Below are 26,060 nucleotides of genomic sequence, written 5' to 3' on the forward strand. Positions count from 1 at the left end.
TTAAAGCCATCGAGATGATGCTAATGCAACAACCATGTCCCACTGTCCAACTCTTCACATGATTGATTACATATGCAGACACCAACACACACACAGAGTCATGGCAGGCTGTAACCCAGCGTTCGTTTTAATGTTGTTTTAATAGATGGGTTTGTATTTTAAGTGCTGCTGAGATGAGTCCAGCAGTCATGTATTTTCTGCAAATTTACATCCTCTCTGAGCCCTCACGGTGACATCTGATTTAGTGGAACAACACTTTGGGCTGAAATGGAAGCCGTGGAGAATATTCATGTTAGGCATGTCCTGCCTCTTAAAGTGGGCTATGAGACAATGTTTTATTGTGGCCAAATGGGAAATGAACTCTGTGATTTCATTTTCCTGTTCTGTGACCATGACATTTTCCACTAGGATTGTATTATTTTGTTTTTGAGAAGGGTTTAGTGCAGTTGGTGTGGGGGATTTTATCACCTTTTTTCAACCCGGTGCGGTTTTCTGCTGGTACATAGATGCATAAATGGATTCTCTGTTTTTATATGCGAAATTGCTCCATGTACGAACGTCCAGACACGTCCGAGGTTTCCTGTTGCAAATTTATTGGCCCGTTAATGAGTATTTATGTAGCACACACAGACTTTAATAGACACTTACCTGCTTTGTTAAATACAGACCACACAGTTTTACAGGAACACAAATATCCGCCATACTGTTACAAGTTGATTTACCAGAATGTTAATCAGATTTTATTTTATGTTTCCCTTCTGACTTGCTCTTTGTGGAGGGTGTGGGGTTTGTTCCTTGCAGCAGGTATGATCAAATATTTCACTGTAAACTCTCATATGGTCCTGGTTAGTTTTATTGTTTATGTGCTTATAGATGACGGTTGTCAGAGGAATCAATACTCGGTTAACAACTTCCCACCTCATTGTTTTTCTTTTCCCTTAAGCGTTAGCTCAGCACATCCAAAGTGAGCATAACTTAACAGGTTTTATCTTTATTTATTTATTTTTTTATTAATTTCATGGAAATTATTATACCCCCGTCTCATCATTGTGTGTCAGACTTTTTCATTTTACAAGTTTTGGAAAACAAGATGGTAGAAAAAAAATTATTCTCCCCCGGTCGCATTCCTAAACATTTATCACTATAGCTTATACGATTTAATCACCACATAAACACCACATGAGCTTTGCAGCTTTGACATGCCGCATAAACAGCACATTTACAAACCAAATGTACCGAATAAAAGCAACTGCAACTCAAACAGCAATAAGCTATGTGGACAGTTTAGTCACCTGGAGATCATGTAGGTTTAAAACTGAAAGTGAAACTACAAGGCGTTTCTTGCTGTCTTATTAGTTTGGCTAATAATTGTTTGCCTCCTCGACAGAGCATGGAAATATCATTCCCATAAGGTCAGCTGACTTAAAAACGAGAAAATCAATGTTTTAGATTGACCATCAAATAGCTCTGATCTTAGTTTTACTAAACATTTTTGGGCAGAACTGAAACGGTGTCAAAATTTCAACAAACCGTTGTCTGACCCAAGTCACCCAATTTAAAAGGCAATTCTACCACATACAAAGGATTTTTATGTAAGGGTTATTTTTAGCATTTAGCAGATGGACATAACTTTTTGAAACCCAAATAGACCAAGAACAGGAAAGTTTTCTTCTTCTTTTATGCCCGACAATGTAAGAAAAAGGTTGCGTGCCTTTCACACGGTGTACGTAAATATCTCTGCGTTACCCTACTATTTACAGACTTCTTTCCTTTGTTTAGCTTTGGATTGACCTTTTAGCCATCTCACTGATGTCTTACCTAAACATTAGTTTCTGGCTTAGGAAGCTACACATTTAACAGTAAACTCAGTATATATTTAGTGGCTAAAAATGTTCGTTCTGAGCATAAATGTCCTCCTGTTGGAAGTCCTGTTTCCCCTTCTCAATGCTTTCCCCGCCTGCGTTGACTTGGCAACGCCGCTGATGGCCCTTTAACACCAAATTGCTGATTCCAGTGCTGGTTCTAAATCAAACCAAAGGAGTCATTCCTTCCATTTGAACACAAGCACTTTATCCAAGACAGGAAATCTGGTACAGTAGCACTAACTCTTTGCTGGTCCAGACCAAAACAACTCATCAAGGGGCTGTGGGCAGCATCAAGGAAACCAACCTACCGTACCGCCATAGTGCTATTTCCGAATGATACCCAACACTTGTAAAGTCAAAGAAAGACGTTTTTGTTTGGTTTAGTGCTTTAGCATCTCATGCTAGAGTTGGAGAAAACCATCAGCTTGTCAGCACTTAGTTTCAGCTTGCTTACCGATGTGTGTCAAACATTTTGACTGTGTTTCCGTACACAAAACATGCCGACCAGCTGGCTAACCATTTTCCTGCTGTTTGCCTTTTTTTTTTTTCCCCTTGTGGAAAAAGCAACAGCCAAGTTTTTATGGAAAAAAAACTGCAAACATTGTGTGACTCCAAATAAACACACTTTTGATCATTAAAATTTTTCCCATGTTGGGTTGCATATCGTTCTGAAATTATATTTGTATTTATAAGACTGTCATTTTTCTTCTTATGCACATTTCACTCAGATGTCTCCTGGTTCTCTGTTACAGTTTCCCTTTGAAAACTGCCTTTTTGTAAATATTGAACAACTTTACAGATTTTTAGTAGCACAAGTTTTATTTTGACTCAAAATTGATCCTTGTTGGTATTTGATTAAATTTCCTTCTACAAATTTTTGGTAGCCATCAACGTGACAGGATTCTGGCTGGATATTTAACTTGTGCTTGTCATTGTGGCTTAATAGTTTTGCTCTGGAAGATGTTTGACTTGTTTGTGTGGGCAGCTGCATATTTCAGTTCAGGGGGAGATTTTAGCCGAGGGACTTCTTTCTTTCAGATTTTGAACATCCTAACCAATTTCCTTCAAACTGTTCATAATAGTTTGAGTCAGATGAATAATATTTGGACAGATTTATTTAATATACTTAAGAACTTAATACAAGTGGTCAAATATCCAGCCAGTGTTGTGCTGGAAGTTGGAATTAGAAAAAAAAAAATCCACATTAAATTCAAACTTATGCTTCTAATTTTCATTCTATAAATGATTTAACATTGTATGTTTTTTTTTTTTTTTAGTTATTACACCTTCAAAAAAATTATCTATACAAATCACTGACTTCTGATTTGAATCCACCAGCTAACACACCTGGAAAGCTTTTAGAGCAAACTTAAATAAGCTGGCAAAGCGTTAAAAGCTTTTCTGGATAAATGAAAATGAATCGGGCAGCATGAGATTTGGTACAGTATCACTAAAGTCCTTTACGCAGATATTCTTCTGAGAGTTGAGGGGTTGGTTGATATTTTGCACATCGCCACATGTAAAATAAAAAAGTTTAAATTATAAAGTCTGACAATATTCTTCTCTGGAGCCAAATTGCCTTTCTAACCTAAAAAAAAAAAAAGAAAAAAAAATGTGATATTTGCCGCCATATTCTGCACCAGTCAGCAGTTTCTGGTCGCTCGGCTGAGTTTTGTCAAATCTACTATTTTCTACTCTGTCCTGGTTTTTATCTGATTAAAAGCAGCCTTTGGAAAATCCATCAGGAAATCCCTTTTACAGGAAAAACTCCACTGAATCACCTGTAGGAGCGTACAGCTTGAAGAATGTGTGACACTTCACAGAGAAAGAGAACTACTGCACGGATAGCTGCTGGTTGTCTGACTGAGTTATGTTAATGACACCGTTGCTCGCATATTTCACGAGATGTGAGCAAATACGTCATGCGTTTCTGGCTTTCTCCCACAGTTAAACACGATCGCTATAAACGCCGCCGCGTTCATATATCTCATAAGAAACTGGCTGTGTACACACGGGGGCTGCTGTAATTCCTGGGGGTCTCATGTCTGATTTCATGCCTTGCATTAAATCGGTGTAGGGTTTAATGTTGCTCTAAGGCGTGATATACGATACCCAGTGTTTCGCGGACACAGGATACCTTAACACACATGCGCACACGCTCATTCCCATGAAGAAACATACCGAATACAGCTGGAAGAACACACATCCACTCTCCTGTTTCCTCTCTCTACACACACACACACACACACACACACACACATACACGGAGCGGTGTGTCGGTGTGGCTGTGTGTCTTTCTGCGTTTTCCGAGACTATGCAAACTAACTCTGTGATACAGTTGGTGGAATGTGCTGACAATGTGTGTGTACCAGCAGGGAGGCGGTCTAAGATTTGTTTGAATTAAAAACCTCAACTGTTCTGCTTTACTGACACTGAACACACACCTCTTTTATGCTTGTATTCTCCTTACAATGTTTTTTTTGTGTGTGTGTATGTCCATTTAGCGCCAGAATTTCATTTGTTTGGACACCTTGAGTATTTTATTAATTGATTTAATGACAAAAGTTAAACAAAGATATTAGCTGTATTTTTTTTTCTTTACTTGGTTGTCTTGTACTGCTAGTTTCAAAAAGTATTCTTAGCATAGTTTTCCAATCAAAAAGTGTCATTTATTTTTTTTTAATTTTTAATTTTTTGTAGGTTGGTCCAAATTAACAGTATTTTGGGAAATACAGTCGTTTATCTTTAACGAGAAAAGATGTCACAAAGATCAGTGGAAACCAAACAAATCCGTTAGTTTAAATAAAGTGAAAAAGAAAAAATCTGCAATACATAAGTTTGTATGCCTTTTTAAATTATGTTTTCTTTTTTTTTTTTGTTTAAGTTTTTTAAAGCAACTAATGCCATTTTTGATGGATGTCAGAAAAAAAAAACTAATGTAAATTTAAGGCAAAAAAGAACAGCTTGGGCATGATAAGACAAGCGTGAAAGGGTCAGGAAAAGACCTGAGTTGACGCAAGGAAGAATAAATGTTTTTACAAAAACAGGAATGCAATGGAAACAAGATAAGAACCAAATGTCCAACAACAATTTACTCAATCCAATAAACTGCATGTCAATGGGAAACACATGATTGCTACACCTTTAACTTCTTTGCTCCATCCTTTCACCACTTTTTCAGGGTACGGTGTGCAAAGTGTACATCCTCTGCTTATATAACCGTATAAATAACTTTTTGTTTTTCATTCTCAACTGCTCTTTGGTTCGCTTTCACCATGTAATCATTATACTTGATATTTTATCAGCTTTAAGATTAGAGCACCAACAACTAAATAATTGACCAAGGACAGATTTTTGTGTTCTGTTTATCATCATTATTTTGGTGTCTTAATGTGAAGGTTTTTATGTTATGGCTAAATAAAGAACGGTTTGGTTAGTCTGAGTTGGAGACTTTGTGTTGTGTTTTCTGGTAGTTTTCAGAATGGTAAAATTGGCTTTATTACAAGTTTCGACTAAATCAATGCGTGTTTTTCGTGGCTCAACGTCCCATTTGATAAAAACACAGGGATTCCTGTACGGTTTTCTTAATTTCTTCTGTAAGAAGTGTGTCAACCACACCACACAACACAATATTGGTTTAATAGTGCGGAGCTTTGTGTAATGCTGAACTTTAAATAAAACGTGCAGACACTCCAAGACGGCTTGCTGTCTTCAAGCTTCCTGCAGCGGAAAGCTGGGCTGATGCTTCAAGGTGAATGCTATAAATTCAGTTTATTCCTCTTGAGCTGCTCTGCTCTCTGTTTTATCTCCCTCCCATCCGAACGCATCCCTGCACCCCTTCCAGTCACCCACCACCCCCTTCATTCCTGCTGTCCCTCCTTCACTCCATCTTTCACTATGAAATACCTCAACTCGATACATCCCCACAAACTCCTGTCTCTTCTTCCTAAAATCCTTCCATCCCTCTTCCCAGTTTCCATCCTTTAACAGCATACATCTGCGTGGAAACGCTGCTCTGACCGGATCTGTGTTTTTCCGGCTGCATTTCATCCCCTCTCGCTGTGTTTGTCGTCACACTTGTCACTGCATGCTGAAACTAATCAATGATGTGTGTGACTGTGTGTGTTGTCAAAGAGCCCATTTCCAACGGCTCTGTCAGTGGAACGACATTTCCGCCTTTTGCAACCATCATCTCTGCAGATATAACAAGACGCTCACAAACACACACACACACACACACACCATCAGCTATACCACCGCCAACAAAAAAAAACAAAAACGTACACTTAAGCCTCTCGAATGCACGCGTAGTAACTTCCAAACTCCTTCGTAGCTTTCTCCCTGGCAGCAGCGCTCCGAGATGCACACCCACACATAAAGACGCTAGCATAGAAAAATGCATCCTCCCACACGAATGCATGTACACATGCTTATGGCATCACCAAAAAGAAACACATGCTCTGATCCTTTCACACAACAATGAGCTTAATCCACATTCACAGTGTGCCGATGGAAGTCTGTGTTTGTCTGCCTTTTTGAGAGCTTTATGTGACGAGAAGAGGCATGCCGATTTGACACTTAGCCCCACAATCTCGAATCACCGCTTGCTGCTTTGTTTCCTGTTTCTCTTCTGCTCTCCAACCTCGCCACTCTTATTAGTTTTGTCCTTGAGGATCGGGGCAGTGACAAAGGCTGTTAGAGCTACAAAATATGATTTCATGGAAACTTTGGAATCCACAACTCTGCATTTTATTTGCAGTTTGTTGAAGGGTGTGCTGAATTCTTGCACCAATTACGTGAGATAATTGGATAGAATGTTATTATAGGAGGCAAGAGCAAGTGTGACATCCTAGAACCAAAAGTAATAAACTGGGAGAAAAACAAAAGTGTAAAAAAAAAAGGATGCAAAACAAACTTAAACCCACTTGTTTTCCTTTGCTAATTGCTGGATTTTCAAGGCGCCTCAGCAAACTGTTTGTTAAACAGCAATAAACAAGAGCATCGTCTTTGAAACGGAAAAACGGAGCAACAAGCAGTTAAACAATGATTTGAAGACAATGATTAAAATGCTTGGGGAAAAAATGCTGTCATTTTAGGTAAAGCCTGTTCATTGTTATGAAATTAAGACATAGGCTTTTTGCTTGCTTTTAAATAATGGGTTGGCATGTAGATGGCGTCTAATGGTTGCTATGGAGATCTGGTGACCCATAAAACATGAATCTTTGCTGCAACAGGTTTACACCTCTCTCCATCCACCTCACTATGTTGGTGTCTGGATCATTATCCGTTTTCAAAGTTTAATTGCGCTGCAGGTTATGTTAAAAACATTTTTAAAAAATTCACCTCTGATTGTTTTCCCACCACTAACATATACTAAAATTAGAGCTTTGTTGTTTTTGCCTTAAAATAACGAGGAGTTTATTTTAAGACGTTTTACACATCTGTGGCAGGTGTGCCAGCAAGTATTGCCGGGATGTACGGTGGCAAATATAATGTTCCTTTTTCAGCCATTATTGTGCGGCACCAGGAGGAAATTTTTCAAATTTACAGCGTTCCTTAGTGCACATCTGGAAGTCACAGGTGTCTGTTACCGTGACTGGTTGCTGCCCGAGTGCTGACAGATTGTTAGCAGATGTCTTGGTCTCAGTAGCAGAGCGTTGGAACGGATTTACTGTTTAGAGCCCCGGCGAAGACAAAGCTGCATCTTTAGTCACACCTCTGAGCTGGTGTGTGGTCCGCTGGACGGAGCCGGCTCCCGCCGACCGTGGCTAAAGCCCTTTTTACACTCTTCTCATTAGTCACACTGTGGGTTTTTCTATATCTGCGTATGTGTGTGAGAGAGTCTGAGCGACGGGTAGAAAGAAAAACTGTGAGGGAGCGAGAGAAGTTTTTTTTAGAAGAAAAAAGGGAGTGAGAAAAATGGGGAATGTGTCAAGAACAGATCCTCATTCTGTCATGCAGTAGTCCCACCTGCCCTCTTCTCCTGCTCGCGTTCTCTTCCCTCCTTACCATCTTTGTCTCTCTGCCTCCCTCTCCCCCTTCATGTCTCTTTGATTTGTTTTCCCTCCAAATCCTCCAGTTATTTTATTCCCATCCCTGTCAGTGCTGTTTCTCTGCGCGTCTTGGTGTGTGTGTGTGTGTGTGTGTGTGTGTGCGTGTGTGCGTGTGCGTGTGTGTGTGTGTTATGAAGCTTCTCGTCCTCTTTTTTTTTAAGCTCTCTGATGTACAACAGCTCTTGAGGGGAGCTTTTCTTTCCCCTCTGGAACACAAAAACACACAGAGATATCCCATGCACCAGCTTTAACCTATTTCCCCAACACTTCCCTCTGACGGTGCCATCCTCTGACTCTGTGCTAAATCATTCATGTCCAGCCTCTCTGACCCAATTCCAGTTTAGTTTAAAAGCACAGACAGGGAAGAGCCAATTCTCAAAAAGATTATTCCCAAAAGCATGTTGTTTTCTGCGCTTTATTCTGGGCCTTGCACAATGACTCTTGTCTTTATCTTTTTCCTCGTTTTGTCACGGTACAGCAGTAAATTTCACTGTATTTTACTGGAGCGATATGCAGTAGATCAGAGAAGACTCTAAAATAAAGTCAGCCCATGTGCAATACATTCTTAGTATCACTGTAAAGGCCTCAGATAATTGTCAGTGAACAATCAGCATCATAAAAACCGAGGAACACAACAGACAGGTTCTGGCAAAGTTTAAAAGCATAAAGAGTAAAGTTATCAATGCCAAACTGCAAACCCCTCACAGAGCTTCATAAATCCATCATCCAGAAATCAAAGCAGCATGGCACAGCCTGCCCAGCCATGGCAGTCCACTTAAAACAGTAGTAGAGACCCATGGAAACTTGGGGCAGAGCTCAAAACCTGTCAACAAAATCAACTATTAGTGCACAAATCTGTGCACCAAAAAAATTATTAAAAGGAGGCAGTAAGAAGTTATCATAAGGGATGCTCTGCTCAGGTGACGCCAGAACTAAAACTTGTATGCTTTGTTTCTACTTAGTTGCACTGCATCAGTGGTTTTCGATATGCTATTATGGCACCAGTACGTCTACTGCTTGTTGCGGGATTGTTGTGTGACACTAGCAGTTTCCCTCTATGAACCTACAACTGAAGGGGTCGGTTGTATGGAATGCTTTTAAAATGGAAAAAGGCAAAATCGCACAAATCTGTGCTGCAACAATCATTGGAATTTTGGCTTTAGACTCCATCAAAAACTGTGGTGGACAACGAGCACTGTCATGCTGCGGGGTTGCTCTCCCTCAGCATTGACAAGGAAGCCAGTTAAAGCTTTAGTGGCTGCAAAAGACTTTGGATCAGAGCTGACATTTGCCTTCCAGCAGGACGACAATGTTTAACACCCAACACTATATTTTAATGGCATGAATACCTTTAAAAATCCCCTGTTCCTAGACGTGAGACCCGGCTGATGTAAATTTTTGAGTTTTTTGTTGTTTTTTTTTACTTAAAATACATCTAAAAATACATAAAATTTCCTGATCAGTTAACACATTTCAGATTATAGCAATTGCACCTTTACTCAGTTTTTTTTAAGAACATTTCTATCTCTTATATGCAGAGTGTGGTCCAGTTTTAACATTCTATATAATTATTAGTTGTTAGTTTTCTCTGATAAGCTCTGTTTTAATGTAGTGCAGGGACACTTAATGACAGCGCTGAGCTACAGTTAACACTTAACAATAAACCAAACCTTTATTGGCTCTCTCCACTTTGATGCAGCTCACATGGCAGGCTGGCTATAACACATGTTCCATAAAGACCTGCTGTGTTTTTTCTTGTCGGGTTATAAAATGCGGCGCACGGTAGTTGTGTTTGGGAGTTTTCGTGGGATTCTGCGAGAGAGAATCTCGACGCAAAAGCAGCACAAAGCCTCAACTAACAGGGACTATTGACTTCATGTCGGATATGTATTTTGCTGTATAAATTAAATCCATGATGTGTAAGAGTTTGAGTGTGTGTGAGACGGAGAGAAAGAGGAAATTGTCTCAGTGCAGATAAGAACGGGGGGCGGCGGGGCTCACTGCTCACTGGTTGTGTGCCGCAGGTCAAAAGCTGTCAGCTGGGCGAGAAATACTTCTCTGCAGGATTTCACTCTGGAGACCAAGAAACTAGTAGCAATGAATGTGAGTGTATGCTGATATGTGCGAAGGAGAGAAAAATGTGGAAGGGGGGGAAAGGCAACAGAAATGGAGGCAAAGACAAAAGAATTAGAATTCAACTTTGCACGGAAAGTGAGGATATTATTTCTTTGTTGTTGTTACAACGCGTCTCAGCAATAAATCTTATACATCTGAGAAGTCTGTTTATTCCCTCCTAATGATGCCACATTTGTGAGGAAAACACACTTGTGGGTTGAGCGGCAGAGTTGAGCTTATGGGTTGTGCCCATGAAAAAGCCACCAGCTCTTCTTTGCCAATGCCATGCAGCATATTGCTCTGGATATTGTTCTTTTCACTCTGGATTTGGTGTTGTTTATTGGATTAGATGATTAAAGATTTAAGAAACAAGACATGTGAGCAATTTAAAAATGTAATAATCAGGGCCACCGATTGTGTACACAGCCTCAACAACCTGTCTACCTCTCCCTTGTGGGATGATATCCCATTCCTGAACCAGCATTTGTCACAAATCAGTCTCTGTAGTTGTGTTGACCACTTTGGTGTGAACACCATGGGGATATGGGATTGTCACTGGCTGGAGAATCTCAAGTCTCTACATTGAAATTGCCTTCAATTGTCTTGTTTTTCCAGTGAGAGAGATGTGGCCTCATCCCATCACACTGGGCACAGCCTGCATACCCAGCTCTGCTCTTAACCTGCAAATTCATTTTTCTTAATGTGGCTCCACTTACAGGGAAATAAACAGACATAACTACAAAAGAGTTGCTACCAAAAAGCATTGTTACAACAATGAAATAACTCACCAAACACCAATTTCCTTTTCCTTCCTCACCAGCACCATTATCGGATGAAACTACCGTTTTATCAATGCTAGCTTTGCCTTTCACTACCGCAGTCTCTGTTTTGGAGACTAGATCAGAGACAACCTCATTTTTCAGACTTCTGTTCTGGTTTCATCTTCAAACTCAAGACACGGATGTTCAAGAATTGCCTTGAAGAAACGGTTTAAAAAGGACTCAAGCTCAGTCCAGTTCAACTTCAATTTGAGTTGAACTTAAAAATACCTAGTTGTGAAGTTCTCTTTTAGGAGACGTTTTAGAACACTAAATTAAGGCTTTTAGGAGCCTAATTTAGTTTTTTGTGTAAACCAGAGCAGACCGTAACGGAGAAAACAATGGATAGTTGTTTCGGTCAGTCAGAAACAGAGAGCAGAGAAAGGGGATTATTTCTCCAAAAGCTCTGTGTTTGTCTTAGACAAAGGCTGGCCAATATCACTCTGGACTCAAATCTACTATACACACACTCGCGGATATACACATGTGCACAGGCAGTTAAAATACAACATGAGAACACACACCCCGGTGAGCGTTAGCATAGCTTAAACACAGCAGATTGCAGTGAATGTCAACTTCGTGAAAGCGATAAGATGGCATACATGAGACGCAGCTTTAGTGTGTGTGAGCAGAAATATGTGAGTGATCTAAGACCAGGCATTAGGGTTTCTGATAAAGTGGGGGGCCTTAAGTGGTTTGAGGAAGGAGAGCGCCTTCCCATCTGTGTGTCCGCGTGTGTGTGTCTGTGTTGGGGCTGGGGTCAGGTGCCTGGCGCATTTGTGTATATCTGCTTACTGTCTGCCTTGTCGCGGCAGCGATGACATCATGGCACACGACCGGCGAATAACGGAAAGAATCCGTCGCCCTGCCTATTTCACAGATAGAGGAGGAAGGAGAAGTGGAGCGATAGAGTGACAAAGATGGGGGTGCTAAGGGAGAGAAAGAAACGTGAGAAAGGTGAGCTTGAAGCTTATGTTGAGTGAGAAGTGGTACAAGAGTAAAATTATAAACAGAGACTTGCTAAGTCGTGACGAACCAATGGAACGCTCTTATAAAAACATGACAGCTCTACTTTACGCCACTTTTACCACCTGATGGGAACATTTTGCAGCCTGTTACCAGCTCTCTATAAACTTTTTATATAAACACTCATGAAATTCAGGTTTTCTTTGTGGACTGAAAGGGATTTTACACTTTTAGCAGCACCAAGAAAATAAGAAGCTAGACTTATTGTGCATGACTCTAAAAGCTTGTATTATTTAGCTGGACTTGAGCTTGAGCTGTTATCTGATAACGGTAAGGTATCAAAACCTGTGTGTGTGTGAAGTTTCTTCATCTCATTCAAACGGTGGCAGCTCATAATACTCACTTTTTAGACTTTGTATGTTTTACGCAGTACTCTGAAAAATATTTGTAAAAATAAGAATTACTCCCATGGCATATTTACCGTAATATGTGTAATTTTATGACTAAAGCTAACACAGAATATTTTTCTCTGATTAAAAAAAAAAGTTTGCTCTGAAAATTGCGACACTTCATGATTAGTGTCTTGGCTCCTCTCTGTGCAATAGTGCCGTGTTGTTTATACTTGTGATTTGTTTTGTTTTTCAAAGTAAGGTTGCTGAACTTGCTCGTTTGTTTGTCTCTAGGCAGACATTACTCCATGCTAAGCATTCTGCCCAACTACTGGACAACCCTGAACATTTAACCATATGACTTTAGTTGCTTCACCATGAATTAAGGAGATTGATCCAGTTAAGAATGTGGGCCGAGTGTGTTGAGCTGTTATAACCCTAAATGTGCTAATGGTTTCAGGCTAACACTACTAAAGCATATTGTTGTTGTGGTCTCAATTACAATGAAACTTTTTGGAGCATAAATTATGGTCAGTTGTAAACAAATTCAGTAATTTCTAAGGAGAATTGGAGGGTTTTAATACGCAAATGGTGGAAACCAACAATTGCACATTACGATAAATATCCTCTGGAATGTGTTGTTGGCTCTTAAAAGAAGTTGGCAAATACCGAAGTAAGAGTATCTTGGTGCTAACCTTTCTGAAAAGCTTTTGTTTTTTCGTTGATTTTTAGTGGTCCTTCCTTTATTCTTCTCTGTTCCTTAAACTTGAAAGGAGAGTTTCACATCCAAGGATCTTTGTCCTCTGGGAATCTTTCGCCCTCGCTTTGCTCGCTCCATTGTCTTTTCCAGTTTCCGTGATAATGACGCGTTGCAGACGGTGCCAGGAGCGTTCAGCGATCTAAGTGCCGTCTGACACAAGAATTGTCTCACGATTTACCAAAAGATTGCTGCACTTGAAACAGTTTCTTTCTGATTGCATAGCAACAGCAGTAGCCGCAGCCAGTGCTTGTCAAGAGCACGTGTTTTAGCTTTGCAAGCCGAGAAGGCCAAGTCGAGTGTCTTAAGTACGTGTTTGTGTATGAGTCTGACAGAGATGAAGGGAGAGACCCAGAATGAGACAAGTGCATCTGGACTGAATATAATATTATCACCAGCAATTTATAAGTGCCGAATTCTGGCAGGTAACTCTCAAATATGGTATAAAACTAGACGCTCTGTTAGCTTTAATGAGAATAATGTTCCATTAGTCTTTCTTTGTGCGAATCTTAGTTTCTCTATCAGTGGAACAAAATAGCAAAAGGAGACACTGTCTGGGGCTTTTATAGTTTCTGATTGTCCACAGGGAGGAATGGAAAATACTTTTGCTAATGAATAGATTAAATGCTATTTCTCGTAAAAGGGCATACATTTCAATTATTTTTTAAAGATTTTTATATCCAACAGACTCTTTATTTCCTAGTATTCCTACACAGACTGAACAAGAAAGAACTGCCCGTCCGTCTAACTACCCATCAGCCACTTGTACATCTATTTGTTCTATCCAGCCGTCCGTAAATCCACTAGTCCATCATCCATTTTCCTTCCCAGTGATGCTTCCCATCCATCCATCCATATTTAAGATGTTTGCTTTGTTCACCTCACCTGACGCAAAAGATTGCTTCATCTCCAGAATTAAAGACTACTTGCTAAGAAGTGGAGAAGTTATTTCTGCCATCTGAATCAGCTGTATTGGAGCCAGGAGACACACAAACTGCAACATAATGGTTTCTGTGTATCTCTAATAGTATGTGTTTAGACTTAAAGGTTATCACAACATTTGCAAATCTATTGTTTATATTTCTAAATAGAAATAGTTTGCATAGGTAAGTACTTATCTAATTCAGCCTGACGGATTTTACTTACCAGCCCAGGGAGCCGATCTACCAATCCCAGATTTAATTTTTTGTTTTGCTCGCTTTCAGATGCATAATGGGACGTTTGCCCACTGACAGTTTGGTCAGTGAGGTTGACCGAGGATATTTTTTTCCCATAGTCCAAACACGCAATCTGTCTCCATTTAGATGTCATCATCTCGGCATTCCTCCTTGCACGGCTTTGTCAGTGTTTACGTAAGAGCGCGATTGTGTGTTATACAAAAGGAGCAAAATAGGCATTTTAGGAATCTTTTCTCCGTCATTGTGGATTTCTGGGATGTATGTTTGTGGATGCCATGATGAAACAGAAAATTATGAGCACTTCTGCAAAGTCTAAAGATTGTTCCTAAAGCAGCACCAAAAAAAGTCAACGCTCAGAAATCAGACTTATTCCAGCACAGCCTTAAACAATTGTTGTGGGTTTATTGCTTGCATCAGTTGGCGTCTCCGCTGGGAGACACCCACCAAATCTTTCCAAAACAATCTGGTGTTGGTCAAAGCTGCACAGCTATAATACTTTTCTCCTGCCTTAATACTTAAACGGTTTTGCCACATTAACTCTAAAATATTCAAGGCCACGACACATGCAAGTGTTTTATTTTAATTCATTGTAATCTGTCATGAAATGCATGCCTTTCCTTGCATGTTTGATTTATCTTAAATATTATTTTCTAAAAGTCCAATCTGTTGTTAGACCTGTTGATATAATGCTCAGCTTTCGTTGTATTTATGTGGACGTGTTGCTAGTGTGGCCTATCCTTCAGCTGTGAGGGATTGTAAAAATTCCTTCAGTGATTTAGATTCCCTCTGAAAACATACGATTCTGAGAATTAACTTTTTTGGATCTTAGCTCGGCCCAATTTGTGGCTGATGGGATGAATTTGATGCGGCTTGTTGCTTTCCGACCACAAAGAATGTTATTCATCTGTCAGCTTCCCAATCGAATCAGGAGGGAGAGCGAGATAGAGACAGGAAGGCTGGACATAGAGCAGAAGTGAAACGGAGCTCAGAAATGTGTGCATTCGCGTTTCGAGGAACCGAAGATAGTTTCTTTTGTTTTTTTTGTTTTTTTTTAAGTATACAACAGTTAAAATCTGTGAGATTCTTTATTTTAGATGTATTAAAAAAAAGCCTCTTTTTATTTAGAAGTAAATCAGTTGGATTTGGGGTAATTTGAAATCACGTCACTAAAAGTCTAGATGTTAGCTCAGTCATAATAACATCTTAGTGTTTCTGTTTGTATTCTGTTTTGTGGAGTGCAGGCTCATAAAAAACAGGAAAACAGGTAACAAAAGTCTTGGTTTCCACGCAACCTTGCCTCAAATCCTCTCTGTTCTCTTTACAAACCAAAAAAAAAAAAAAAAGAATATAAGAGTGGAACAACTGACCCCAGAAGGAGGGTCAAGAGAGACCAGATAAGGATAAGGAAAATTCTGCCCAGAACCGACGCTGCTCCTCCATCCAACTATTGTCTGGTTCAAAGAGATGGAACCGAGACTCTGTAACAGTAAATCTAACAAGAGCTTAAGGCCTGGATTCATTACAGCTCCATTATAGCTCACTGATGCTTTCTGATCATGTACAGTCCGTCTCCGTTTCTGCTGTTCCCGAGAAGAATTTAACGTTTGTTGCACATAAAAAATATTGTAATTTTTGCCGAGTGGCCTTATGTTCTGCTGTAATAAATACAGTAGTAATATATATTTTTGTAATGCATTGGGGACAGTAAACAATGGTGCCTCTGCACAATTTTTAAATGTTACACCATATTTTCTTTTTCACAGTAACTTTTAAAAGAGTTTGACTTGACATGACGGATAAAATGGATCATTTTCTTCACTAACTATAGTCATGCTGTAAGATAAGAAACGCCATCGTATCACAGGATTTAGATAAGGTCTGATCTAATTAACTTCAATTGAAAAAAAAAAAAAAAAATTGTTCTAAACATATCATCGAAACATATTAATTAACTGCGGTTATTGCAGCGTCATCTATAACACATAAACAAAGATGTGGAGCAAACACCTGCTAAATTCGGTTACAAATTGTAATGCAAGACTGTGGTCCATAAAGTCAGAGAAAATCTGAGCTTGATGGAAAATGGCCACTTTTTTTAGGCATCAAAGTAAAATGATTTTAAATGTTAGAAATGATATAAAAGAGCATTCTTTTAAAACCATAACTTTGAAATACAAGTAAATAGCCCATGCCTGGTTGAGAGTTCAAAATGCAAATTCATGTAACAACTAAAATGTATTTTTATAGGTAAGTCACAGATGTGTACATATATTTTTATTTTATTTTATTTACTTCTGGAAAATGTGGAAGCTTGTTTGTTGTTTGCTGGAGATACACAGCAGCTCCCCTGCAACTCTTCATGGACAAGCGAGTAGACGGGCTGATAACTACAATAAATTTGCAAACTTTTCCTGAGGTGTTCGTAAAGATCCGTATTTCTTTTATATAAGGTTTAATTAAAGCAATGTTTCAGTTAACCCAGTCTGCTCTGAACGATGCATGTCCAAACAGCAGAAAACGAACACATCCGATCTGTACTGTTTCCTGCGCAGGCAAGAAGCACTGCTGGCCGCCATAAGCGAGAAGGACGCCAACATCGCTCTGCTGGAGCTCTCCTCGTCCAAGAAGAAGAAAACCCAGGAAGAGGTGTCAGCCCTGAAGAGAGAGAAGGACAGCCTGGTTCATCAGCTCAAGCAACAGGTAGGACAAAACGCCCAAAGCCTGGCATCAGCTGGCTTATGAGCAGAGATTTCTGACCAGGTTTAAAGGCAACCAAAGGAGGAGTGCGGATGAAAAACGACAAAAGAGGTGGTGAATTGATAGAGACACTCAAAATAAAGACAAAAATCAACCTGGGGAACGTGAGAGCCATATTTAGAGAGGTGTAAATAAAAGCCGGGGCAGCTCAGGTGAGTTGGAAGTGATGGAGAGAGAAAAGAAAACACAGAAGGCAGCCAGTAAGTGAGTCCAGATGTGACCGCGACCCGTTTTAGGGTCTCACACACACACACGCACACCGATTCTGTATTTATCTTAACTTTAATTTCACTTATTATATTTGAATCAATGAAGACATTTTCTCCAGATGTACACTAACAAAAGGCCCTGTCTAAACACTGCATCACCACTGAAAGACAGTTAGGTGGTAACACCTTGTTCACACAAGCCCGGGCCAAAAGCGAGGCTATAAACATGACCAAAAACCCTTGTGGTTCCACACTGGGGTGTATTTACACACATGCAACCAGAGAGACACAGAGTTTGGCTTTTCCTGGGTAAAACTACTATTATACCCAACCCCGTACAGGATGAGTCTGAAGTTTCTTTTGGATTTAGATTGTTTGAGCATTGAAAATTGTATCCAACTGAATACATTTTAAATGGGTGAAAGAAAACAGAGTTGAGTCAGTTTGAATTGGTGGTAAAAATATGAGCTGGGTGCTTTAGAGAGTATCTCTGTCCAATGAAATTGTTTAACAAGCATCCCTTCTTCTTCAACTTCCTCCCTCAACCCCCGCCTCGTCTCTTTGGGTTTCATATGAAGACATTTATGACACTTCTGAGTCTCCCAGGTGGTTACTGACAACACAGAGTCTCTGCTATGCTCTTCTCGGAGTGTGCGTTTGTTTGCGTGTACAGTGGTGTAAGAAGTTTATCCAGTATTTCAAGGTTTTCCTATCTGAAGATCTCTGTTGTGCTGTCATTTTCAGTCCCTTAACATCTGAAAAAAAGCCCACAGTTCTAACAGATGAATTTTTTTTTTCCATTTTGCTGTATTACAACCACAAACTTCAATGGATTTTGTTGGGATTTTTTAGACACTTTCACCTATTTGTGACCTGGAAAACATTTTACAGAATAAAACCTGGAAAATGTGGTCTGTGTCAGAGATTCACAGCTCAAGTGGGACGATTTGTTGACGAGACATAAACACGTTCATGCATTTCACAAGTCTGTTTCAGTAAAAGAATGACTAAAGTATAATTGTTGGATGAAAGTCATAATATATCCTCTTTCAGTTTGCTTCAAATACGTAGAAGATGTGAGAAACTTATCTAATCAGATAAAATAGAAGAAATAAGCTTATACTAAACCACATCTACCTGTTAGAATGACCTAGTCAAAGTTCAGATCTTAATTCAACTGGAAATCTGTGGCAGGACTTCAAAACTGCTGTTCACAGGGGCTCAATCTGACGGCACTTTAGCTAATTTACAAAGAATAATCCAAATCTGGATGCGCAAAGCTGAAAATGTAAAATTTGTAAATTACAGTTAAGTTATCCTTTAAGATAAAATCCCAGTTAAAAACATTGATGCTTAGTTGAAATGTAAAAAAAAAAAAAAACTGAGCAAGAATTTCTAAGAACTATTAATAACTTTGCGAGGTAATGTAAACCTGCACCAAATGTCGAGACACCAAATAGCTTGTTGTTATACAAGCCAAAACTTAAAGCGCATCGTAAGTATAAATTCTCATGAATCTGTATGAGAATTTGGTGTAGCATAACTGCGAGACAGATTTAGTCTTAGCAGATTTACGAGTCTGTGAATACGTGCAACAGACAACACGCTGTGGTAAGACGTTCAGCACACACATAAAACCCCACCTGTGCGTGCGATTAAAATGTGAGCGGCCCTGAAAGCGTTGCCTTTATGTCGACCTTTGACCTCTCGCTCCAGACAGCTGTAGATCAAGATGACCTCAGCTCTCTTCACTCTCTTCTCCCCTGCCACAGCCTGCTTCCTCTCCAGTCCCAGTTTTATTTCTTTCTGTGTTACGAAGGACGGAGACGGTTGCAGTGAAGGCAAAAACGGGCAATTTAAAACAAAACGACGAGTTGTGGAGGAATACGCGTTCTGCTTTCTTTTGCTGACGTTACTTTATAATTTCTATGTTTTTTTTAAGTTATTTTAATGAAGCAAATAAAGTAGTTTAAGTCCAAAACAATTTTAAAACAAACTGAGTTAATATTGAACTCCAAAGATGTTGTAGTTATATTAAAAGATCTGAAAGACTGGGGTCGTTTTATTTAAATGTTAAACTCTGATCTGAGGTTCATCACTCCATTTTTTCACTGTACTTTTAATCTTCACTTGCATCAGAAACTCTCATGTTGGGGTGAAAAAATGTGGACTATTCTAATTAATTAGTCTACAGAGACTTTGCCTGGATAAAATTATTCCCCACAGCACCATACTCAACTCATTCTCTGTACCATTTTTAATTTTCCACTTATTAACAGATGCTTTTTTTTTTAATGTAAAAATGGGGAGAATAATTAAATTTGATATCATTTAAAAGTCGGCTTTGCCCAGCCATGACTCAGCAACTTTTCATTGTTGATAACTGCTTTGATATGTATAAAGGTTTTTTTTTTCCTTTGTCGATGAAAGGCTAGAAGATAAAATAATCTAATCTAATATTCCCCAAAGCTTTATCGTGAAGAAATAATTTTCCTCTGAGCCTGAGTCATCAGTTTGCTCCTCTTTTCACTCGTCTTTCTACCCATTGTTGGTCGCTTAAAGCAGAAATGGAGGCTGGGGGGAGTGGAGGTGAAGGGAGGTCTGAGAGAGGAGGAGTGAAATAATGGTGTGATGATTAGATTAAGTGAGAGGGAGAATTGGCGCAGAAACAAGTGAGCTGAGGTCAGCATTCCTGACAATTAGAGAAATGGGAGAAGATGTAAAGAAGGCCAGATAAAAAATGAGGACTTTTTTTTTTCAGTTTTTGCTTCCTTTTTCATTAACCCCATGTCTTCCTTCTTTCCTTTTTTCTAGTTCTCACTAGGATGCTTTAACATTGTGTGTAATTTGGGAGGTTTCTGCACCTTCGTCATGAGTTTCAGCGTTTTATTGCTTTAAAGTGAACGGTACGGCGTCATCTCGAACTGACAACCATAAGTTTTTGTGCACTCACAGTTGTGTGGGATTGCTATATCCATTTAGGATTTATGAATGGTCAGAAGGACCTCCAAGGCAGCTGCCTTCGTTGGGGCTTATGATGAAAATGCAGTAAATCGGTTGAGGTTGCTGTGCTTGTGTGTACACACACACACACACACACACACACACACACACCCCAATATGTTCAACACAATTGAGTCCTTCAAAGATCCGCCAAGACCTGGTGGAATAAATTGGTTCTGATTGATTTCTTCTGTGGTACAGAGTAAAGGGAGTCTCAAGTACAACATTTTTCATAAAAGTGGTGGAACTTGCATCCAGGTTATTAGCTATTTTTTTCAGGCACGCCTGTAATCCGAGATTTAACTGTAAGGTCACCTCGGTGAACCAGAATAACCCCCATCAGAAGTGGTCTAGCATCAGGTTTGCTATAAAACGCTTAATCCATTCTGTAAATGTTTTGAGCTGTGATGAGATAATAAAATATCTTCTCAAATGTCCAGTGGCACCTGACCAAGAATGTGGGGAACTCGGTGTTCTCAATACACGAAGTCTGGATAGTTCAGTCGGTACAGTGTGTGACTTAGTATTTTGGCCTGTGATCTCATATTAAATAAGCTACATCAAGGTATGTTTGACAACATAGCTCTAACTCAGGGTTGTCAGTATAGCTTTCCCTGTAACCTTATATCATAACATCTGTAATCGTTCTTCTGTTCCCATGCAAAAAGCACATACTATCTCTCTTGTGAATTATTCTGATTCGACTTCAGCTGAGAGTATTTTAGGTTAATTCAAAGGGAAACCACAGCTTGATTGACCAACGGATTTTATGTCTCAATAAAAATAAGAAGAGAAAATGATTACCAATTGTTTAATTGGTTTACTTGATTTTATTCAGAGTATCTAACTGTCAAACGATGCTAAGTGAATTAGTTTGGGGAATAGTGTTGGATATGGATTTCTCTAGAAAATAATGTTTCTGTTATCTCTCGAAAATCGATTGCATGGCAAAAGTATTGGAAATATAATCGTCAACCGCCAACAACTCGAAATAGTAGGAACTTTTGTCTTTGTGGAGTTTAAACAGGACGTTGAAGAGAATTCAAATAGTCAAAAAGTATTGCCCTTTTTTTTGTTCTTTCCAAATATCAGATGAATTTAACCTGGAAAAAATACACATCTTAGAAATTATGACTTCATTTATTGAGGGACATGAGCTTTTCAATCATGCATTTCGTGACATTTGTTCCCTTCACCTAATAACTATGGAGGAATTTTCCCCCAATGTTCTGGTGTGCTTTGGATCATTTTCTTGCTGAATAATCCAAGCGTTCTTAAGCTTAAGGTCACAAACTAAAACTAATATTTTCCTTGAGGATATTCACGTTGATTAATTCTGCAAAATTTACGGTTCTTGTCAATTAAGCCAAGTTGTGAAGGTCAGAAAACCAAAAGAAAACTCACTATCACACCTACCAGGTTTGACTTGTTGGTGAAATGTTACTTTCTGAACGCTCTGCTGTAAAACTTTCAAAAAGTTAAACTTTTGCATCATCTGTCTAAAAATGATCAAGATATGTTTTTTTTTTTAATGTCCTTTTTGGTCAACTTTAGCTTTAGAACTAGTTCGTGGATGCTGGTTATTCTCAGCGTCTCTTTCTTAATGTTGCATCATGAACACTGACCTTAGCAGAGGCGAGTGCAGCCTGCAGTGCGTTAGATTTTCTGGGTACTTTTGTGACCTCCTGGGTGAGTTGTTGACGGGCTCTTGGAAGGCATTTTGGTCGGCCTGTCACTCCTTGGAAAGTTCAACATTTGACGCCAACAAACCACCATAATGACGCAGGACGGTCCAAAACCCTGCTTTGCTTTTGATCTGTTCTTGGATTTCTTGAGGTCAGGACATGCTTGGCCTGCTTCATGCTGCCTGACGGGCTCCATTTAAGGGATTACTTAATTTTGCAGGTCCGACGCTAATCAAGCCTTTGGTAGGTGAAATTGAACCAAAGAAAATGTGGTTAATCACAGTTAATTTGTGAATTCACAATGGAGATAAGTATATTTTGACTTTGGGGCAGTGTGGTTTAGATAGCTTTTCCCGACACAGTAAATGAAACTATCGCTTTGTGTATTTACTCTGCTTATCGTTGTCTTTTTTTTTTTCTTTTTTTTTTTTAAGTAAAATATTTGAAATCTCTGAGGAGACAGACTTTTTTTTTTTTTTTTTTGCACTCTTCATAGCTCTAAAAATGTCAGTCTTTCATTTGGTTCTTCAAACAGACTCTGAGAAATGCAACATTTTTTTCTTTCTTCATGTCAGACATACAGTACACACACAGACACACACAACCTGAGTCTGGTCCCGGCTCCTTGAAGCGCTCACTGAGAGACTAAGGGGATTTAGATTGTACACCACCAACAGATTTGGATCCAGGCCCTCCCTCACTTTTTATCTCTAAATCCCCCCCAACTCTTTACAGGCCTACTGCAAAACCCGAAGTAGAACTGAAACGTGTGAAACACATAAAGCCGCGAGACGGTAAGAGGAGCCGGAAAAGTAGATCGGAGCGGGAACGTAGTCAGCAGAGTGAGGAGATGATGACAAAGTGATAATTGGAGAAAAGAAAGAAAATGATAAATGGGAAAATAAAATTATGCGCTGATGCTAAGTGTGATTTGTGTGAGGTGATTTACAGACCTGTGTTCGGTCTAATATGAGTAGATATGAATCCCCCCCCCACACCCCCAAGTGATAAACTCACAAGTAAGTCCTGTTATTTCTTCTTCATCTGTAAATAAACTGCATGTCTGTATGTGGCGAGCTGCAGACTATTGCTGTGATTGTTGCTGATGTGTTTGTGAATCAGTTTACATTGATTTTAAATTTTATACACTTATTCAAGTTACAGCAACAAACCTTGTTGTGTTTTGCTGTAATTCCATGTGGTCAACACAAACCAGGGCATATTTGTGAAATAAATCATAAGAAACACTTTTACAAATTAAACTCAACAAATTTACTTTGATAACCCTGGTACGAAGTCCACTGTTTTGTTAGTAAACCCCAGCTGTGACTAATTTAATCTCTATATTAATACTTCTAAGCTCTCCAGGCCTCAGAAGTTTCTTGCAGAATATTTCTTGGTAATCGTTAAAAGCAAGAAACACAGATCTGGGATTAAGTTTTGATGAAAGCAGAGTTAGGTTATAAAACAATATCCAAAGTTTTAACCATCTCACCGAGCATTACTTAATCTGTCATCTGAAAATAGAAAGCAAATATCACAACTACAAACCTATTAAGACATGGTTACCCACCAAAACTTAAAATCTGGGCAAGCAGAACAATAACCATAACACAGCCATTTTTAAATTCATCCGGTGTACAAAACTAATGGAGACATACCGGCAAAACATTTGTGACTTTAGATGCAGCTAAAGATGGGTGGTGTATTGATCTCATTGAATTCAAACACATTATTTATCGTGGTTTCTCTTTGTTCTTTGAAAGCACATTTTTAACTTTCTTTCTACAGACGCAGAACAGGATGAAGCTGATGGCCGACAACTACGAGGACGACCATCTGAAAGTGGCGTCTCCGAACTCTGACCTGCCCAACAATCACAAGCCCTCCCCAGATCAGGTACCCAAAACAACAAGCTTGTTTCATCTACGTACCTGTTTTGTTTTCTGCAATATGTTGTTTAATATTATTACTGGACGGTATTTTGACTAAATAATAACCCTGCTTACGCTGTACTCACAGTATCTTTCTCAAACTAACTTCCTGCTTTTTCTGAACTCACGCTACGGCTGGACTGAACTAACCAATAGGACGATGAGGAGGGTATTTGGGCCTAGCCAATCACATGCCTTCTTTCTCACCCTCAGTCTGCCATATTGTACAGAAGGGTGAGCGTCTTTCCCTGGATGAGGTCACTTTTTGGTGTCCTCGTGTTTTTTACGTTCCTCTCTCATCCATGATCACACTCTGTCTTCTGGCTTCTCACCTTCAGTGTTGCTCTTTTTTTTTATACATTTTGCCGTGTTTTTCTGATTTATCGGGGGGATTTTTTATTTTTCTTCGTCATTCTTCAATCAGGAGAACATTTTAATCTTGATTAATTTCCTCCATGTTTTTGTGGTGTCTTTTGTTTTTTTTTTTAAACTCTTTTCCTCATGTCCATGTTTTAAATTCACTTGGTCTTTGTGTTGTGCCATTTCTGCACATCCTCATTCATACAAAGAGCTTATTTTTGTTTTTTTTTTGCCACTTTTTCCTGACATTATTCTCTTCACATTGAATTAAGACCAAACATTGTAACATGAAACATAAATTAATAATGCAGTGTGCTTTAGTACTCTTTGGAGGACCCTGGTAACAGCAGCAGTATCTTATACATAATGCATCTCTGCATGCACCTTTGTGGATTGATCATTTCAAACTTTTAAGTGGGATGTGCCATGTTGGCCTCGTAATACAATCTCATTATAAACACACTTGACAGGAAGCTTTTCTCTTAGTGTAAGTTATTGTAACATTAGGCACCATAACTCCTACACACATGCAAACCTCTACCTGTAATTAAACGGTTCTCAGAAAGCAAGCTAAAACTAATAGTCAATTCACAAGGGGGGAAAACAGAAAGAAAGACGCCATCATTCCCAAGCTTCTCACACATAGAAGAAGTTGGGCTAGCATAGTGGGAGAACCGCAAACACCTCCAAATTGTGCATAAAAACAAAAGTTTTAGTTTTTTTTTTTTTAAATATGTATAATTCTGTCTGACTGCACTCACTGAGGTAGGTGTCCTGGTTTCCATGTGTCAGATTAAAATTACTATGTAGGATTACATGCTTGACAGTACACTGTGATCTCTACAGAGAACCCTTCTCCTGCATTCCTTCATGCCGCTGAAAAAACCAATGGTGTTTTGACCCGGCGGCAAAGGGGGGCCTTGCAGAGCATCTTCTGAGAACCTGTTACTGGACTGATTATCAGTGTGCAATGCATTATTGTCTGTTAATAAGAGTTTTCTAATCAAATCTAGAAATATATGTACTACTACAAACATTTTAGGCATCATAGCTTTAGCTCTGGTGTTAGCAAAATAATACCACATGATTTATTGCCACTGCACAAGGATGCTGAAAGCTAGCAGATCTAAGTTGAGCCCTTCTTATTAATTAGATGTAGCAACTTCCTGCTGAGAGAGGCAGGTCAGCTAGCATGCCCAACCTCTATCTGCCATCTTTTTTTCCTTTCTACCACCACCAGGAGCTACATTCACCTTCCTTCTGGTGTGTGAGGTGGTTAATTTGCCATAGCACATTTCATCCAAACAGTGAGCACTTGTGTGTGAATGTCCATAAGGGGGATTCTGAGCTGCAGCAGAGGAGCACAGGAGAGCAGTTTTAACACATGCCCAGCGTTGTTGAGAACACTTTATGGCCATAAGTTGTGCTAGATACCCCACATTAAATTTAAATTGTGCTATGAAGTTAGTTAGTCTCTTTATTTTGTGAGCATAAACAATTTAAAACTAAGAATTGAGGGGGAAAGAAAATGCATATTCTGATTCCGAACCTTTTTTTTTTTTAATCTATTACTTTTGAAGTTGGTTCAGAAAAAACTCAATTAATAACTTATTGCCTTGTGTTTCCGTTGGAAATACCAACAGTTCATTTCCCCCAGCAGCTCTTCCAAATGGGAATGAGAAAATATGCAGTTCAAGTCCAGGAAGTGTGTGTTGATCTTCATAAGACAAGAAATAAATTGCAACAAAGACAGAATCCGGTTGTATCTTGTCACCATAGGAGGATGAGATGGGAGGAATAAAACTCTCTAAAGCTTGTTAGAGATATAAAAGTGGCATCTATGGGTCACCAAGTCTCCATAACAACCAAGTCTGTCTATTTTTCATTGAAGCAAAGGATCAATATGTGGAAAAGCATCTCATGCTAAGTATGGAGGTGAATAGGTTATGTCGTGGTCTATTTCTCTTCCAA

At 39.2% G+C, this 26,060-nt stretch overlaps 1 protein-coding gene across 15 annotated transcripts in view; it reads left to right on the forward strand.

The window, feature by feature from the left end:
- Positions 1 to 26,060, forward strand: part of erc1b (ELKS/RAB6-interacting/CAST family member 1b) — a 126,674-nt gene that overhangs the window by 76,479 nt on the left and 24,135 nt on the right. For 7 of the 15 annotated variants that reach the window (XM_016677586.1, XM_016677592.1, XM_016677591.1 and 4 more), the window contains 3 exons: positions 16,694 to 16,841; positions 23,587 to 23,694; positions 23,943 to 23,963. In XM_016677586.1, coding sequence (XP_016533072.1) covers positions 16,694 to 16,841; positions 23,587 to 23,694; positions 23,943 to 23,963 — 277 coding nt within the window. Of the gene's footprint in view, positions 1 to 16,693; positions 16,842 to 23,586; positions 23,695 to 23,885; positions 23,964 to 26,060 lie in introns of all 15 variants that reach the window. The other 8 variants (XM_016677588.1, XM_007564473.2, XM_007564474.2 and 5 more) reach the window with 2 other exon arrangements.

Source organism: Poecilia formosa, unplaced genomic scaffold, assembly GCF_000485575.1.
Source record: "Poecilia formosa unplaced genomic scaffold, Poecilia_formosa-5.1.2 Scaffold159, whole genome shotgun sequence".
Taxonomy (NCBI): domain Eukaryota; kingdom Metazoa; phylum Chordata; class Actinopteri; order Cyprinodontiformes; family Poeciliidae; genus Poecilia; species Poecilia formosa.